Here is an 18,950-nt window from a genome sequence, read left to right as displayed (position 1 = left end):
CAGAGTTCTAGCACCAGACACATCTCTACAACAACTGTTAAGAGGAGACTTTGTGCAGCAGGCCTTCATGGTAAAATAGCTGCTAGGAAACCACTGCTAAGGACAGGCAACAAGCAGAAAAAACTTGTTTGGGCTAAGGAACACAAGGAATGGACATTAGACCAGTGGAAATCTGTGCTTTGGTCTGATGAGTCCAAATTTGAGATCTTTGGTTCCAACCACCGTGTCCTTGTGCGATGCAGAAAAGGTGAATGGATGGACTCTACATGCCTGGTTCCCACCGTGAAGCATGGAGGAGGTGTGATGGTGTGGGGGTGCTTTGCTGGTGACACTGTTGGGGATTTATTCAAAATTGAAGGCATACTGAACCAGCATGGCTACCACAGCATCTTGCAGCGGCATGCTATTCCATCCGGTTTGCGTTTAGATGGACCATCATTTATTTTTCAACAGGACAATGACTCCAAACACACCCCCAGGCTGTGCAAGGGCTATTTGACCAAGAAGGAGAGTGATGAGGTGCTACGCCAGATGACCTGGGCTCCACAGACACCAGACCTGAACACGATCAAGATGGTTTGGGGTGAGCTGGACCGCAGAGCGAAGGCAAAAGGGCCAACAAGTGCTAAGCATCTCTGGGAACTCCTTCAAGATTGTTGGAAGGCCATTCCCGGTGACTACCTCTTGAAGCTTATCAAGAGAATGCCAAGAGTGTGCAAAGCAGTCATCAAAGCAAAAAGGTGGCTACTTTGAAGAACCTAGAATATAAGACATAATTTCAATTTCACACTTTTTTGTTAAGTATATAATTCCACATGTGTCAATTCATAGTTTTGACACCTTCAGTGTGAATGCACAATTTTCATAGCCAGGAAAATACAGAAAAATCTTTAAATGAGAAGGAGTGTCCAAACTTTTGGTCTGTACTGTATATTGATAACTGATTAAATAATTATACAAGAACAGTAATTAAGAAAAATAATACAAATATAGTAAAGGGCTCAAAATAAAGAAGGATCCTGTTATGGGGGTGCACGAAGGTCATATCTCCTGAAGTAATTAGATAATTTGTGGAATCAGCATTTTTATTCTGAATTTAGCAGCGACAGATAAAACAAAGGAAAACAAGCGTTCCACTGGAATCTATGGATGTCAGAGGTCCTCGCCTCTTACCAGCTCACTGTAAATACACAGAAAAGGAAAGAATAAACCTTTTTACTCACAGATTTCTTGAACATGTCTCCAATGATAACCCCGGTGAAGACATCCCACTCCTATATAGTCAAATCAAGAAAATGCAAAATCAGTAACTGTGAATGTGCACGCGAGTATCACACAAGAGAAAGTCCACCAGAAGTTGTGTCCTCAGCCAGCAGGACTGCACTTCAGGGCCTAGGTGCAGAGGGAAGTATTAGAGCAGTCACAGAGGAAGAACATGAAGGAAGACTTCACACCTGTCAGAATCTGTTACGTGCAGATACGCTGCCTTCATCACCGCGATACACTGAATGGGTGGGTTCTCGATACCTTATCCAAGTGCCTTATGTTGCAATTTTCTGCTTATTTGCGGTGCCAAATCCACACCGAAAATCCTGAGAACCTGAACTCATCATTACTGATGTCACCCGTCAGTGTACAGACCATCCGTGGGTCCAATGTGCGGATCCTTCTCTTACCATCTGTGATGGGAGAGAGTCCCCCCAAATTGTCTACAGATCCGGGTACATGTTAGGGTCAGGAGGCCAACCATATACATTAGACTGCTGATAGACATTGGTTGGTTCGGTCGACTTCAGTCTAATATTTCTGGTGTCTGAAGGGTGAATTGAAGAATGGCTGATCTGCTTCATTAGTTTCTAGAGCAGTTTTATTCATCCGGTCGCTCCGCAGGAAGACAACATTTTCTCAACGATCCATTCAGATGACTCAATTTCTGCAATAAATCTGCCATGTGTAAATTCACTGTGTTCCCCAGATGAAGCATCAGCGAAACGTGACCCCAGATGAAGCCTCAGCGAAACGCGGGATGGGTGTATGCATATGATTTATTACGGTTATTTTCTTTCATTACGGTTTTGAGTATCTTTGTTTTTGGCTGCTGAGGTATCCGTCCTTTACAAAAGGCTGTACTTAAGGGCATTAATGCTGCTTTACACGTTGATGGTACCTTCTACGTATGTGTCCATGTGTGGCGAATAAATTAACGTGACCCCACTTGCCTCACGCACTTGGGACTATTTTCCATGATCTTCACTATGGCAGCAACTTGCTGCAAGGTGCTGCGATGAGCACAGCAGAAAGCTGTAAGCGGAGCGACATCCATGGTCCATCCGGATGTATGATCCATGTGAATAGGGACTGTGGCTGGACACGCTCTGCAGGTTTATTACTGTATGTCCTAACATATAGGCACTACAATTCCATCCTAAAGGATCACGTCCTGCCCGAACCCCAGAGATTCAGGTCACCTATCAGCACAGGAGACCATAGAGATGATGATGATGATGATCTCACATTAATGTCAATTACTCAGGTTCTCTTCATTATTTATAGCATTAATTATCACCATAAAATGCCGCCATGTTTTATTTGTAGACTGTCAATTAAAGAGATAAATTGCGAATACCCGGTATTTGCACGGTTTGCCGTTTCTGCAGCTGACCTGTTAGGGCACGTCCACACGGGACACTACACACATTTCACTTTCTGGGAAATCTGCAGCATGAATTGACACTATAAATCTGTAGCCCCAGCCATTTTCCACTGGAGAAAGAAATTTTGTAAAAATACACAGTAGATTTTCCAAAGCCCCAGCGTATCCGACCCACGTGCACGTTCCCTAATGGCCGGTCCACAAGCACATTCTTGCACAGTGGATATGCAGCAAAACCTGCAGGTTTCCCTTGTAGATTTTGCAGTTCATTTTAATGTCACCAAAAAAGTGGTGGAGGTGGTGGAAGGCTCCATTACCTACTGGGCCCTTGTGCGGCTGCACCAATGTAGTGTCCGCCCCTGATCCTTAATTAATTGATTACTACTGTAATCCACTGTGGATTTTACCAACACAAATCTGCAGGTAAAATCCGTAGCATTCCCATACTGTGTGAACCCTGCAAGGAAAGTTCTCTAACTACTTACGTTCTCCTGGAACAGCTCAGGATGCATTCCGCGCACAAAATGTAGGGCGAACATCAACTGATCCGCCTGGAGGAAGATAAAGACACACATAAGGAAACGGCTATAACACAGACTGCTAGATAATCGGCACAGGACATGAAGAGATCACTATTGTGCTTTCGAGTTTTACCACTAAAATTAGGTTTTTGGATGCTATGTGAAGGTAGAGAGCCATCTGGTCTAGAAAACGCAGAATTCTGGGCTTATCCCATCTGAGACATATTTGGCACAAAGGACATGTTATGAAAGTCCAACACATGCCCTCTGCTGGGGACCTGCAACCATCTCAAAACCAGGATCCCTCAGCACTGTTAGGAATGGAGAAATGGCCCTCTTCATTCATTGTTATGGGAGTGCTGAAAATGTCCGAGTATGTTATAATTGATAGAGCCGCACATTTACCACCCTCATTTATTAGCTACGGAGAAGAGTATCGCCACTAATCTAATCTTTCCTGCTGCGATGACATGCCAACCATGCAGGCACCAAAGCGAAGAACAGCGACTTGATGCAAGGCCGCTACGTTGTCATAGAAAAAGTAAGATCCATAAGGCCGCTCCATGGAGGGGGCAATCACCCACCTCTCCTACTTGCACAGATCTCCAGGAGAAAGAGCGGACAATCTAATTAGAGAAGAAGTGACATCACTTATTAAAATCCCCTTTGAGGCCGGGACCCCCTGCAGTGACAAATGGTGGAAACAGGATATCTATTGTGGGAAAAAGACCTTCTAGGGTTTGTGGGCTGAAGAGGGAGAAGCTGCTATGATGAAGAACCTCCGCAGACTATGGCTCTCCCAATATACAGTTAGGAATATTTGGCTTTGTATAGATCAGATATTGATGGGATATACATTTTCAACTTCAGGACTAATAAGGGAAGAATATGCGCATATTTTTTCATAAATGTGAGACATCCCAATCAGCCCCAAATCAATAGTGGCCAGAGAGCCGACAACAGCCATGCCATGTTAACTATCTACGGAAAGGTAAAATCACAATAAAAAATATGACGGCGATATCAAATGCCTGTTATCGTCAGGAGTGAGGATATCTTCAATGTTAGTTAGGAAACTCATAATTTTCTCATTCAGATGTTCAAATTGTTTCTTTATCATTATATTTGGGCCTAATATTTGTGTAATTTTTACATTAAAAAAAGTATTATTTTTTATATATACGTGTGTGTATATATATATATATATATATATATATATATATATATACGGTATATATATATTTAAATTTACGACCACAAAAGGCCCACTAAACTACATTTTAACCTATTTCTCCATTCTGTAGCAATTAATTTTTCGCCATGAGGGGGCGACGGCTTTTTTTTTTTTACATTTCGTTTCAATTTTTCTTTTCCCGCTTCTTTTTATTTATTTTTTCATTTATTTCACACATTGTGCCCCCAAAATGTAAGTTGGGGAGCATTTCAATATTTAAAAAAAAAAATAAAAAAAATTTATTATTTCTAATTTCCCCTGTGCCTGGGCTGTTATATTAGCCACAGTTAGGCTGGAGTCAAACTAGCCATTTTAAAATCGGTCCGATTTTGATCCAGGAGAGTCGGACGAGTGTCATGCGAGTCTAATCTGATTTTTCACGCCTAGCATCCGATTTACATCCGAATACAGTGCGATTGCTATCAGACTGCAATGCGATTTTAACATGAGCTTGTACATAGAGAAATTCTCTAAGTTATTTGCACATAATTTTCAAAGGAAATATTTTTCAAAACATATATAATAGATAGATGGAATAAAAGTCGGCAATTCAGCAGCCGTGTAGTGTGAAATCACAGCAGGAGCCGACAGGATAGAATAGATGGATTACATACAGTAAATACACATAGAATAGGTAGATATATAGATGTCAGTGACTTATACAATTAGTATAGTGTGTGTGCAAATTACTGTACATGTATTTAATTCATAAAAGATTATTTTTCTGAAAAAAATGGTGTGGGCTCCCGCATAATTTTGTTAACTAGCAGAGGAAAAGTCAACAGCTGAGGGCAGATGTTTATAGCCTGGGAAGGGGGTAATACCCATAGAGCTTCCCAGGCTATTAATATCAGCTCACGGCTGCATAGGGAACCCCGCAAAAAAATTATGTGGGGTCCACGTATAATTAATAACCAGCAAAGGATATGCAGACAGCTTTGAGCTGATATTAATAGCCTAGGAAAGGGCAATGGATGCTGGGGTAAAAACATCAGCTCTCAGCTGCCCCAGAAAAGGCGCATCTCTAAGATGTACCAATTCTAGCACTTGGCCTCACTCTTCCCACTTGCCCTGTAGCAGTGGCAAGTGGGGTGACAGTTGGGGGGTTGATGACACCTTTGTATTTTCAGGTGACATCAAGCCCCGAGGTTAGTAATGGAGAGGCATCAATAAAATCCCCCCATTACTAACCCCATAGTCACATTGTATGAAAACACAGACACCCAGAATAAAGTCCTTTAATTGAAAGAATGACACAGACTCCTTTAACAAATCTTTATTAAACCACACTTACGAGCTTGCCCATTTCACCCACGTCCTTGTCATCTGCAAAAGAGTTAAAAATAAAAAAAAACAACAGTATTCCTCACCTTTCCACAGAGATGCTGCTAATCCATTTGTCCCATGACAGGTACAGCTCTGCTACATCTAGATGGCAGGCTGCATGGTTGCATCATGCAACCATACAGCCTGTCATCCAGCAGAGAAACTGAGCAGCATGTGCTCAGTGTCTTCCTGTGAATTCATATTCCCTGTTTGAGGGCACTGTGAGCATCAGACAGGTCCTGCGAGTTCAGAACCAGTGAACTCACTTCACCTATGTGAAGTCAGCGAAAGCGCTGTGGGAAATTTTCCCACACACTGCACACACTGTACTAATTGTATTTATCACTGACATCTGTATATCTACCTATTCTATTTGTATTTACTGTATGTAATCCATCTCTTCCATCTCTTCTATCCTGTGATTTTACAGTACACGGCACCTGAATTGCCGGCTTTTCTTTTATCTATCATCTATCTATCTTATATATGTGTCACTGACATCTATATATCTACCTATGCTATGTGTATATATTTATTCTATTCTTTCCTGTCACACTGTGATATTACTGTACACGGCACATGAATTGCTGGCTTTTCCAAGGAGATCGCTGTGTAAAAATCTGACAGAGCTCCCATGGTGCGAGTGCTGTGGGATTTTTTTCTCGCACCCTTTGACTTCTATTGAGGGAAGCGATCCGATTTCCGATTACAATCACAGCATGCTGCGAGTTTTTTCCAGTCCGATCGTGATCTGATCCGAGCTGGGAAAAAACAACGCAGATGAACACACAATGCTAGAATAACATTGGTCCGAATGCAATCTGATCTCTAATTGGATTGCATTTGTCCGATTTCATCGCAAGTGGGAATGAGCCCTTATAGGGGAAATTCAGCCTCTCGCCTGCACCGCGAGTCTACACGCTCCTGGCCTTGCCTTACGACGGAGGGAGGGGAAAGTACTGCTAGCGCTTCCTTTACTGTATAGACTGCGCTCATTCAGTGATGTGTGTACAACATCAAAAAGGCCAAGATCAGTAACAAGGAGTGCACCTTACCCTGCACCCACGGACTTGTACTTGGGTTACATTACACGGCATAATGCACATTTGAAAACTTTCGAAAACTTTCGAAAACTTTAAAATAAAGAAAACACAAAGCAACAAAGCAAACCTCCTGCACTACAAGTCATCGAACACGCTAAAGCACTTCCAAAAAGCTACTTATTCTAGTCTCCAATCCTCTACTAAATGAACATCCAGAAAACAAGCAATCATCTGTATGTTTTGGCTATATTCTCTGGGACACAGGAGACGCCGTTTTCGGAGTTAATTACTATAATCACACAGGAGACCTCGGTAAAATGTAAAGCAGCTTTGCCTCTAATTCAGGTCATGGTGCTAAATAATGAAAAATGCAGCTTATTACTTGGGATGCGAGGAAGTTTTCCTGCTCCGATTCACTGGGGAAACTTTACGACTGCGTTATTAGCCATGGCTTCATGGCTGCTCGTTCCACACAAGACATGTGCCAGGACTGCATACAGCCGGGAGGCATATGCCAGCGCAGGCCCAACACAATCATTTATTCTTCTTCTCCACTGTATGAATACCAGGCAAGAGATGGAGTCACCTCCCTCAGCTGTAATTGCTCAGTACGGCGGAGACGGCTTCTCCATCAGTAACATCTCTGCAAGCTGCCATGGGCACAACGCAATAATCTGCAGAACATCGAAAAGATAATGCGTCTGTAGTCAAACTAAATTTGTGAGGCTGCACAATTCTTTAATGCTGTTTGGTATATACTTTTTCCCTTCATAATAAAGGTATATCTTTCAGCTGCCAAGTTGGCCTCCATTACTTCTAGCAGACATGTTACACCAGTGTTGCCCAACTCCGGTCCTCAAGAGCCACCAACAGGTCATGTTTTGAGGATATCCTTAGCATTGCACAGGTTATTGAATGCTTGCCTGTCCATGCAGTTATCACCTGTGCAATACTAAGGAAATCCTGGAAACATGACCTGTTGGTGGCTCTTGAGGACCGGAGTTGGGGAACACTGTGCCACACAATAGTTGCTATAGAAGCAGATCATGAAACTGCTATATACCCCCTGGAGTGAGGGGTCCGGGCTGTATTTCCATCATCCCCTTTTAGCTAATGGGTGGTGAGGAGCCATACAGGACTCTAGAGTGTTATTAGCAAACTTCTCTCAGGATAATGAACGGCTATCAGAACGGTAAACAAAGAACCTCATGGACAGTTTTGTACATTTTTGCAAAGCCGCAATAGATCAAAGTTTTGGATGGGTAGTTCATGTCTTTTTCTACAACTATCATAGATCATCAGATAGTGTGTCCATGACAGTGATCCCACCACAGATCTCCATACAGTGAGACCACCACAGATCTCCATACAGTGAGACCACCACAGATCTCCATACAGTGAGACCACCACAGATCTCCATACAGTGAGACCACCACAGATCTCCATACAGTGAGACCACCACAGATCTCCATACAGTGAGACCAGCACAGATCGCCAGACAGTGTGCCCACCACAGATCTCCATACAGTGAGACCACCACAGATCTCCAAACAGTGAGACCAGCACAGATCGCCAGACAGTGTGCCCACCACAGATCTCCATACAGTGAGACCACCACAGATCTCCAGACACTGTGCCCACCACAGATCTCTTGACAGTGAGACCAGCACATATCTCCAGTGAGCCCACCACAGATCTCCATATAATGTTCCCAACACAGATCTCCATATAGTGTGCCCTCCACAGATCTCCATACAGTGTGCTCACCACAGATCTTCTGACAGTGAGCTGACCACAGATCTCTAGACAGTGAGCTCACCACAGATCTCCAGAAAGTGTGACCACCACAGATCACCAGTGTGCCCACCACAGATCTCCAGAGAGCTCACCACAGTCCCCACAGAAACCGTCCCCAGATATGTACTGTTTTGAAGCCCCGGATGCGGTCCGGAGGATACCGTTTGCTTTTTCATTTGTGTGTTTTTGGACATTAAAGACATTTCGCTTTGAACTTTACTGGGTCACTGCCTCATTACCGCACAGTGTGAACACCGCCGCGCTACAACACACACACAGTCATGTACAAAACTGTTCATACCCTTGAAATTGTTCCAGAAAATGAAGTATTTCTCCCAGAAAATTATTGTAATTACACATTTTGTAAAAGGGAATCTCTCACCACATTTGACCTATCTACACTTTTAATATGGGCACACAGGTTATAGAATCCCGAAAACGGTCCTCCCTGTGTGTCTAATATAGGGATTTTTGTGTTAGTCACCGTAAAATCCTTTTCTCCGAGACGCTCATTGGGGGACACAGGACTGTGGGTGTATGCTTCTGCCGCCAGGAGGCTGACACTAAGTAAACTTGAAAAAAAGTTAGCTCCTCCTCCATCGTATACACCCTGACACTGGCTACCAGAGACTCCAGTTTGGTGCAAAAAGCAGTAGGAGAACAAAACACAAAAAATAATATAACAGCATAAATACAGAAAACTTATGTCTAGAAAAGATCCTACTGACTAATGTAATCAGATATAACCAAAGCAGCCATAAGGCTACCAGGAAGGGAGCTGTGTCCCCCAATGAGCGTCTCGGAGAAAAGGATTTTACGGTGAGTAACACAAAAATCCCTATTTCTCCTTCGCCTCATTGGGGGACACAGGACTGTGGGATGTCCTAAAGCAGTCCCTGGGTGGGAATAAATAACTCACCAGTAAAAGACATCCAGATGATGGTTGTCTATAAATGCGCCACCGCCGCTTGAAGAATCCTTCTACTCAGACTTGCATCTGCAGAGGTCTGGGAGTGGACATTATAATGTTTGACAAACGTATGCAGACTAGACCAGGTCGCAGCCTTGCAAACCTGTTCTGCTGAGGCCTGGTGCCGAATGGCCCAGGAAGCCCCCACTGCTCTAGTCGAATGAGCCTTGATTCCGGCCGGAACCGTCATGCCCATGGAGCGATAAGCCTCCTGAATGGTCGCCCTTATCCACCTGGCCAGGGTAGATTTTGAAGCCGCGCATCCCTTCCTGCGACCCTGCGGAAAGACAAACAGAGCATCTGTCTGGCGAAAAGGAGCCGTTCGGGAAACGTACCTCCTCAGAGCCCTCACCAGATCCAACGTATGGACAGCTTTTTCTACACGGTGCGTAGGTGCCGGACAAAAAGAGGGCAGAACAATATCTTTATTGATGTGGAATGATGAAACAACCTTCGGCAAAAAGGACTGTGCTGGTCTGAGCACTACCTTGTCCTGATGAAAACGCAAAAAATAGGGATTTTTGTGTACTCACCGTAAAATCCTTTTCTCCGAGCCATTCATTGGGGGACACAGACCATGGGGTGTATGCTGCTGCCACCAGGAGGCTGACACTAAGTAATACAAAGAAAAAGTTAGCTCCTCCCCTGCAGTATACACCCTCCTGCTGGCTCCCAGCTAACCAGTTCGGTGCAAAAGCAGTAGGAGATCAATAACGACATATAAGCGTAAAGCATGTCACATTATATATAAGAGTATAACATATCAAAAGATAAAAACAAAGCATAAGCTAATAACAGGGTGGGAGCTGTGTCCCCCAATGAATGGCTCGGAGAAAAGGATTTTACGGTGAGTACACAAAAATCCCTATTTCTCCTTCGCCTCATTGGGGGACACAGACCATGGGACGTCCCAAAGCAGTCCCTGGGTGGGGACAACATCACTTCAGGCCGTGTAGCCGCTACTTACAAGTGCGCCACCGCGACCTGCAAAGTCCACCTGCCCAGACTCACATCTGTGGAAGTGAGTGAATTATAGTGCTTCAAGAATGCATGCGGCCTGGAGAAATTCGCAAGCCTGCGGTCGTGCTTGCCGACGTCTGGCGCCTAGAGCCCTCAGACAGGGAGATAGGCTGGCATCTAGCGCGAAAGGACTCCTGGATGGAGAAAAGAATCCACCAGGCTAACGTGGCCGAAGAAAAACGGCTAAACCCTTCCTGCAACCATCAGGAAGCCTACTTACCATCGAAAAACCCGAGTAAAATGTCCAACCTTTGGAAGGACGTCGTCCTCGATACGTACCCACTCGGAGCACTCGCTTCTTCCAGATTATGGAGAACCCATTCCGCTTTGTGGACTAGAGCCGAAGGAGATGAGAGGACGATGCCCCTGCAACAGTGGAGATATAATACCCCTTGGCAACGAGGGAATAGGATGGCTAGAGGGCAACCTTGCCTTGAAGGTAATAAGGAAAAAAGATAAAGAACAGAGCGTCGAGATCTGAAGACTCATCAGGAGGACAAGAACGCAGAGAAAGAAGGGGAGAGACCCTCCCTGATAGAAAAGTCTATCCGGATCAGAAAAGGAGTCCAATGTAAGATGCCCAGGACCATTAAGGTCCCACGGATTTAACGGTACGTGGTAGGGAAGAACTACAGGTTGAGGCCTGCAAGAAAGACCATATTTCCAGCTTGAGACAATAAGCCGGAAAAATACTAGTACCGCAAGCGAGAAAAAAACCTGACATGGTCAGTGCGGGTCTCCCGGGATCACTGGGGCCCTACCCGCTTCCGAAAAGGTTTCAGACGTAGTGGAAGAGGGGTTATGGAAATTGGTACCATGGAAGAATAGATTATGCACTGCAATGGTCCTGGATCGCGAGGCCAAACCATGAACTGGAGTACATTGGCGTTCAGCTTGGACGCCATCCGAACTACCTCTGGAGTACTCCAGTGAAGGCAGGTCCGATGGAAGATTTCCGAGTGAAGTTCCCACTCACTTGAGGAAAAACCCCGGACGGCTGAATATGTCTGCCGCCCAGTGTACTACTCCAGGGAATGTACTGTTGAGATCACCGAAGATAGAACTTGGCCCATCAGAGAGTGCGAGGTACCTTAGCCATGGCGCTTGACTGAGGGTACTTGCTAGATGGCTAACTTGGGGCACAGCCGAGGCATTATCCAACTGAAGACCCGCCAGAAGGCAGAGGGCCTGCTGAAGGAATAGCCGTACCGTTCGGTTCTACAGAGAGATGATCGGGAGAAGAAAACTGGCAATGGTATCTCCCAATAGCCCTTGGGCCAGGAGAAGGCTCTGGAAGAGAAAGGAGCTCAGAGACTACCCTTTGAGAGCCTGATTGACTTGCAGAAAACGAGCGCAGCGAAGGAAACTGCTTCCGTAGACGTCCTTTCCCTCAGAACCCTCCTATTGAATTGAAAGAACCGAGGGAATGAGAGATCGAGTGCGCAAGCTCCCTGTAGAAGGGCCACGACCTAGACCCGAGAGAGAGTAACCATCCTTCTTGGGCAGGATCATCCTCAAAGAGGATCTGCTGGGCTGAGAATGAGGGAAAAAAACTTGTCTAAGTTTAGCTGCTAGCCCAATAGAGAGGTAATTGCAAGTGATATGGACGACTCAGCGTAGTCCTAGGAGAGCGGCTACAAAGTCGACCAAATAGAGGAAGGATGACCATGCTTCTAAGGTGCAAGAAGAACATGACAACCGTCATGACCCTTGCGACCACTCTGGTGTGGTAGCCAGGCAGAAGGGCCAGGTCGTGAAAATACTGTTCGCGAATGGAAAGGCGAAGAGATTATAGTAGAGAGGAGAAATAGGTATGTGAGGGTAAGAATCCCGAATGACGATGGATGCCAGAAAACAACCACGTTTCTCTGTTGAAGTAGTGGCTGAGCGGAGGAACTCCATCCGAAAAATGAAAGGGCCCTGTCAAAGGTTGTTAGAAGTTTGGGGTCCAGGAATGGAGATACTTTTCATTCCCTCCATTTTGGAACCAAGATCGCTTAGATCTAGACTGTCCTGGCCAATGCTTCCACTGCTGGTTGAGCCTGAAGAAGAGATACGATCCCTTGCTAGTCTCCCGCTCAGAAGATTTGATTGGCCAGCTATACTGTGGAACGAAGTAGATAAGGTCTGGGACCCGGAGACTTTCATTCTCTCCCTTTGGTCATTCTGTAGTGTGCAGGAGCACCAGAGATTGCAGCCTTAAGTATATAAAAAAACAGGGAAAGCTAGTCCCTTAATGCTGCCGGGATGCGTGCCGGGGGGAGGGGGGGATATTGGGGCGATTCACCTTACTCAGGTTCTGAGTCCCCCGTCTGGAATAGCGCTGACTTCAGCGCTGAAAAACCGCCGGCCGCAGCCCCCTCCAGAAGAAATAGTGACCGCAATGGAGGAGGAAGAAGATGGCCGCCGAGATCTCGTCTGGAACGAGAAGCGCCTGAATAGGGGGGCGGAGCCGCTAGAAGGAAGCAAGCGGTGGGCGGGGCTTCCCGGGATGCAGCCTAAACAGGGCCGAAGCCGGGGACTAAATTTATGGCTTCGGCCGGCGCACACCCGCAGACTGAGGGGAAAAGTGCCGCGAAGCTCTGTGGGGACCCAGTCGCTATGGAGCCCTCCTCTGACCGCCGGAAAACCCAAATCTCACAGAGCACTTACCCCAATATGGAGGGGGTGGCAGATGCTGCAGGTAGGAGCTGTGCCCGGGTAGATAGGACGGTGCAGGGTTGGGGAGCCTCCATCCACCATCCCTGCAGAAGAGGGGGGGAGAGGAACCGTCTGCCTCCTTCCATCATCCGCTTTTTCAGTGGTGATGCAGTGGGGGCTGCTCGGACGCCACGCTGGAAGGTGCCTCTGTACAGCCGAGGGTAAAACCTGGTGGACAGGGCTGAATGTCCGGCAATAGGCCTGGCTGCAGAAGAGGATACTGAAGGTGAAACTCCAGTGCTCGTCTGATAAGGGAGGGGGGAGATCGGTGCCCTTGAAGGGGCCCGTCACCCCTAAAATCAGCTCAGGCAGTGGCTTCCCACGTCGCAGGAGAGGATACGGAGAGGTAAAACTCCCGTGCTCGCCTGTTGATGGTTCGAGGAGATCGGAACATGAAAGAATCCGTCGCCCCATTCGACCGTAATAAAAAGTAAAAAACGGTAAAAAAGAGTTCTTTGGGTCTGAATAGCAGACCCGTCCGTGTGCCTCCTACGGACACTAAGCAAAAACTGGTTAGCTGGGAGCCAGCAGGAGGGTGTATACTGCAGGGGAGGAGCTAACTTTTTCTTTGTATTACTTAGTGTCAGCCTCCTGGTGGCAGCAGCATACACCCCATGGTCTGTGTCCCCCAATGAGGCGAAGGAGAAAGGGGGAAGACAAGAAAGGGCTGCCAGCTCTGATACCCGTCTTATGGACGTTATGGCCACTAAAAATACGACTTTCCAAGAAAGAAACATCTTGAAGAGGCTCAAAGGGAGCTTTCTGTAAAGCCCTTAAGACCAGATTAAGGTCCCAAGCTTCCAAAGGAGTCTTATAAGGAGGGACCTTATGAGCGACTCCCTGGAAAAAAGTCATGACCTGACGATTAGTAGCAATCTTGCGCTGAAAAAGGACTGATAAAGCCGAAATCTGCCTTTTAAGGGTACTTGGAGCAAGCCCAGAATCAAGGCCTGCTTGAAGGAAGGCTAGAATGTTTGGAACGGAAAAACGCAGAGGAGGCAGCCCGCGCTCTCTACACCAGGAAAGGAACACCTTCCAAGTGTGATAATAAATCTTGGCCGAGACGGACTTACGTGCACTGATCATGGTATCAGCCACTTCTTGAGAAAATCCTGCCTGAGTTAAAACCCAAGATTCAACGGCCAGGCCGTCAAACGTAGGACCTCTGAGTTCTGGTGGTAGATCAGCCCTTGAGATAGAAGATCCGGCCGATCGGGGAGCCGCCAAGGAACCCCGGCGAGAAGTTGTACCAGGTCTGCATACCAGGTCCGTCGTGGCCAATCCGGAGCGATCAGCATGGCCGGCACTCTCTCTGATTTGATCCTCTTGATTACCCTCGGGAGCAGAGCCAGAGGAGGGAACAGATAAGAGAGATGAAACTGGTTCCAAGACAGTACCAGCGCATCCACGGCGATTGCCTTGGGGTCTCGGTACCGAGAGACAAAACTGGGCACCTTGGCATTCGTTTTGGACGCCATTAGATCCACGTCCGGAGTCCCCCAAAGATTGCATATCTGCAAAAATACCTCGGGATGGAGAGACCATTCCCCGGAGGCTAGACCCTGACGGCTTAGGAAATCTGCCGCCCAGTTTTCTTCGCCCGGAATGTGGACCGCTGAGATCACAGAATGATTTCTCTCCGCCCAGAGAAGAATGTGTTTTACCTCCTGCATGGCTGCCTTGCTGCGGGTGCCCCCCTGGTGATTTATGTAGGTTACCGCTGTGGCGTTGTCCGATTGAATTCGGACAGGGCGACCTGCCAGAAGATGGTGGAAATGTAACAAGGCTAGTCGAACTGCTCGAATCTCTAAGATATTGATGGGGAGGGCTGATTCCAGAGGAGACCAGAGCCCCTGAGCTGTGTGATGAAAGAATACTGCTCCCCAACCCAGGAGACTGGCATCTGTTGTGACCACTAGCCAACTGGTTGGGGGAAAGGGCTTCCCCCTGAGTAGAGATGAGCTGTTTAGCCACCAAGAGAGGGCCTGCCTGACCTGGAGAGACAACCGAAACCTGCGGTTGAGAGAGAGAGGATTTCTGTTCCATACTGATAGGATAGCTTGTTGGAGGGGTTGAAGATGAAGCTGCGCAAACGGAACCGCCTCTATAGTTGCAACCATCTTTCCTAACACCCTCGTGCCAGACCGAATCGTATGAGGGTACGGTTGTTGAAGATTCCTCACTTCCCGCTGAAGGGCTAGGACCTTGTCCTGGGAAAGGATTGATAGGGCCTGAGAGGTGTCGAAGATCATGCCTAAAAATGAGATCTTCCGTGATGGCTGTAGGGATGACTTCCTTAAATTTACCAGCCAACCTAGACGAGAAAGGGTGTCCAGAGTGATGCCGACATTTTCCCTGCAAGATTGAAAAGTCGGTCCCTTGATCAGCAGATCGTCTAGGTATGGCAAGATAACTATACCTCGGGAGTGCAGAATGGACACTACAGTAGACATGACTTTTGTGAATACTCTGGGAGCGGAGGCCAGCCCAAAGGGTAATGCCGTGAATTGAAAGTGTAGACTGTTTACGGCAAACCGGAGAAATCTTTGATGAGGTGGAAAGATGGGAATATGTAGATAAGCATCCTGAACGTCTACTGAGGCCAAAAAACCTCCATTTTCCAGAGAGGCGATAACTGACCGTAGAGACTCCATCCGAAAGTGACGAACGCGGACAAACCTGTTTAAGAGTTTGAGATCTAGGATAGGCCTCACTACTCCGTCCTTTTTGGGCACTACAAAAAGATTGGAATAAAAGCCCTGAAACCTTTCCTCTCTTGGAACAGGAGAAATGACACCGCTGATACGAAGGGACTCTACGGAATTGAACAGGCTTTGACGAAGAGGCTTGGACCTGGGAAGACGGGATGGAAAGAACCGGGGAGGAGGCAGCTGAACCAGCTCTATTTTGTACCCTGATGATACGAGCTCTCCAACCCACCGGTCGTGGATTACCTGAAGCCAGACCTGGCGAAATAAAAGTAGACGCCCGCCTACTCTGTTGGAGACACCCAGAGGAGGCCTCCAGTCACTTAGCCGAAAATCTTTGAGTCCTAGATCCTCTGGATCTAGTGGACTGGGGACGCATTCTTCCCCCCTGGCTGGCCGTATAAGGGATCCGACCGTCTCGGTCCTGATTGGGTCGACCCTGCGCAGGAGAGCCTGATGCTGGGGCCCATCTAACATTGCGAAAGGTTCTAAAATGGGCCTGAAATTGGCGACGAAAAGGCTGTCTAGACCTCTGCTGAGGAAGAAACTTACTCTTCCCTCCTGTGGAGTCAGAAATGAGCTGATCCAGCTTCTCTCCGAACAAACGACCACCCTGATACGGTAGGGATGTAAGTGATTTTTTAAAGGTAGAATCAGCCCGCCAGGACCTTAACCAAAGGGCCCTTCTGATGGCAATAGCATTAGATGCAGCCGAAGAAGCACAATCTGCCGCATCTAGGGATGCGTTAATCAGATAGCTACCAGCCATTGCTACCTGAGATGACATTTCTGCCAATTCAGCTGACAAATTACCTTCTTGGAGAGCCTTTGATAACGACTCTGACCAAGATATCATAGCCCTGGCAACCCAAGTTGCTACAAAGGAAGGAAAAAGTGCCGAACTTGAAGCCTCAAAGACGGAACGAGCCAAGCTCTCTATAAGAAGATCCGTAGGATCCTTAATCGATGAGCCATTAGGGAGAGATAGCAACGTGTTAGAGGCTAAACGGGACACTGGAGGATCTACAGAAGGATTTTCTGCCCATTTACTACAAAGTTCCGAAGCAAAGGGATACCTAGCCTTCAGAGCTCTTTGCCCTGAAAAGCGCTTGTCCGGGGCTCCCGGTTGCGTCGAATCAGGTCCTCAAACTCAGGGTGAGAGGAAAAGACCCTATGGGCCCGTTTAGCCCGCTTAAATGAGACCTATCGCTTCAGTAAGGGACGCCATGGATTGCGACAAGGACGTGACCCATTCTGGCGGAGTTGCCCCAGCATCTGCTTGAGGGACCGGAGCCGGAGAGACTACTGGAGATCTGGCAAGGGGGAGGCTCCTGGGCGCGTTCAGAGTCACAGGCCTCGCAGAGGCGATTGCTTTGGGTGTGCGGAAAAGGGGCACGACAAGATACACAACTGGTAAAAAGAACAGTGTGAGTCTTAACCCTTCTAGACATAATGATCCGTAAAGCTATACCCAGGGCCAGAGACTGGGACAAAAAGAATGCTTCAGCCAGATGGAGGGAGAAGCACTTACCCCAGTCCTGTGTCCCCACGAGTACAGTGATGGATCCTGAAAGCACGATGCGGAGCCCAAATGCGCTCTCTTATATGCACAGCAGGCCTTAGGGGGGAGGGACCGCCAATCAATGCTGCGGCCTGGAGCAGGCCCAAAGCCGGGGCTTCAATTTTTCCCCCTCAGAAAGAGGAGAAGCCGGAACCGGAAGTGACGCGCCGGAGGGGGCAGAGTCTCACAGCGCGGTCTGCTGGACGGAAGTCCCGGGCTCCAGGAAGCTGCCCCACGCCCGCAGGAAGCCAGGCAGGGCCGAAGCCTCTGGGGGGACAGCGGCGCCGCATCATACATCCGCAGCGCTGCTCCTAACGCTGCGGCGCCGAAGTCCTAACTCCGCAGCGCCGGATCACGCTGCAGCGCCGCTGTCCTAACGCCGCAGCGCCGGATCACGCTGCAGCGCCGCTGTACTAACGCCGCAGCGCCGGATCACGCTGCAGCGCCGCTGTCCTAACGCCGCAGCGCCGGATCATGCTGCAGCGCCGGCCCAGCTCATACCGCCCGAGAAGGAAACGGCGCCGGCCTCAGCAAAGCCAAAAAGGCACCGCACTCCCGGAGGACGCAGCAGCAGGTAATGCCAGGAGCCCCCCTTGTCACATCACACTCAGCAAGGGGTAAAACAAATGACAGTGCAGGAACCCTATCTCCATTATCCCCAGGATAAGGAGAGGGACCGTCCACCACCCCAGCTAACACCGCCGCGCAGGGGTGTAGAAATCAGGGGGGAACACACGGACATCTACGGGCACCTGTACAGTCTGGAGTCTAGCTACCTCAGGGTGGTCAGGGTCAAGTCTGGTGAAGAATCCCACGTAGCGGGAAAGGATACGTGGAGAAAAATCGCACGTACTTGCCCGTTGATGGTTTGGGGAGATCGGACCCTCAAAAAGGTCCGTCGCCCCTTCAATCCAAAGATGTTGAAAATCGGGTCCAAAGATCCAGGACCCAGAGATGTGCCTCCTTGAGACACTAAGCATAAACTGGAGTCTCTGGTAGCCAGTGTCAGGGTGTATACGATGGAGGAGGAGCTAACTTTTTTTTCAAGTTTACTTAGTGTCAGCCTCCTGGCAGCAGAAGCATACACCCACAGTCCTGTGTCCCCAATGAGGCGAAGGAGAAATCAGATGCCTTGTTGCTGAGAAATCATCTTTTATCACTTTATATAAATTACCTCATCCAGGCTTTGTGATGGATGGTGCCTGGAAATAAAACAAGCTTTGGGGGCAGAGTTATCTCCAGGCACCATCCTCCCCAGAGCCTGGAAAAGGTCACTTATATAAAGTGATAAAAGATGATTTCTCAGAAACAAGGAGTCTGATGTTACACATTAATAGTTTAGATAGGTCAAATGTGGTGACAGATTCCCTTTAAACACCACAAAAAAAAGAGAAAATAAGGTACATTGGACATAATT

The 18,950-nt window shown here is 47.6% G+C and overlaps 1 protein-coding gene across 1 annotated transcript in view; it reads right to left on the bottom strand.

The window, feature by feature from the left end:
* DYNC2H1 (dynein cytoplasmic 2 heavy chain 1) overlaps positions 1-18,950 on the bottom strand; it is a 552,714-nt gene that overhangs the window by 265,890 nt on the left and 267,874 nt on the right. Inside the window, exons 71-72 of the mRNA XM_069759211.1 lie at positions 3,139-3,204; positions 1,224-1,274 (exon numbers count right to left, since the gene is read on the bottom strand). Of these exons, the coding sequence (XP_069615312.1) occupies positions 1,224-1,274; positions 3,139-3,204 (117 nt within the window). The remainder of the gene's footprint in view (positions 1-1,223; positions 1,275-3,138; positions 3,205-18,950) is intronic.

This window comes from Ranitomeya imitator, chromosome 3 (assembly GCF_032444005.1).
Source record: "Ranitomeya imitator isolate aRanImi1 chromosome 3, aRanImi1.pri, whole genome shotgun sequence".
Taxonomy (NCBI): Eukaryota; Metazoa; Chordata; class Amphibia; order Anura; family Dendrobatidae; genus Ranitomeya; species Ranitomeya imitator.
The sequence above is the reverse complement of the archived record's forward strand: the minus strand, read 5'-3'. Positions and strand labels throughout refer to the sequence as shown.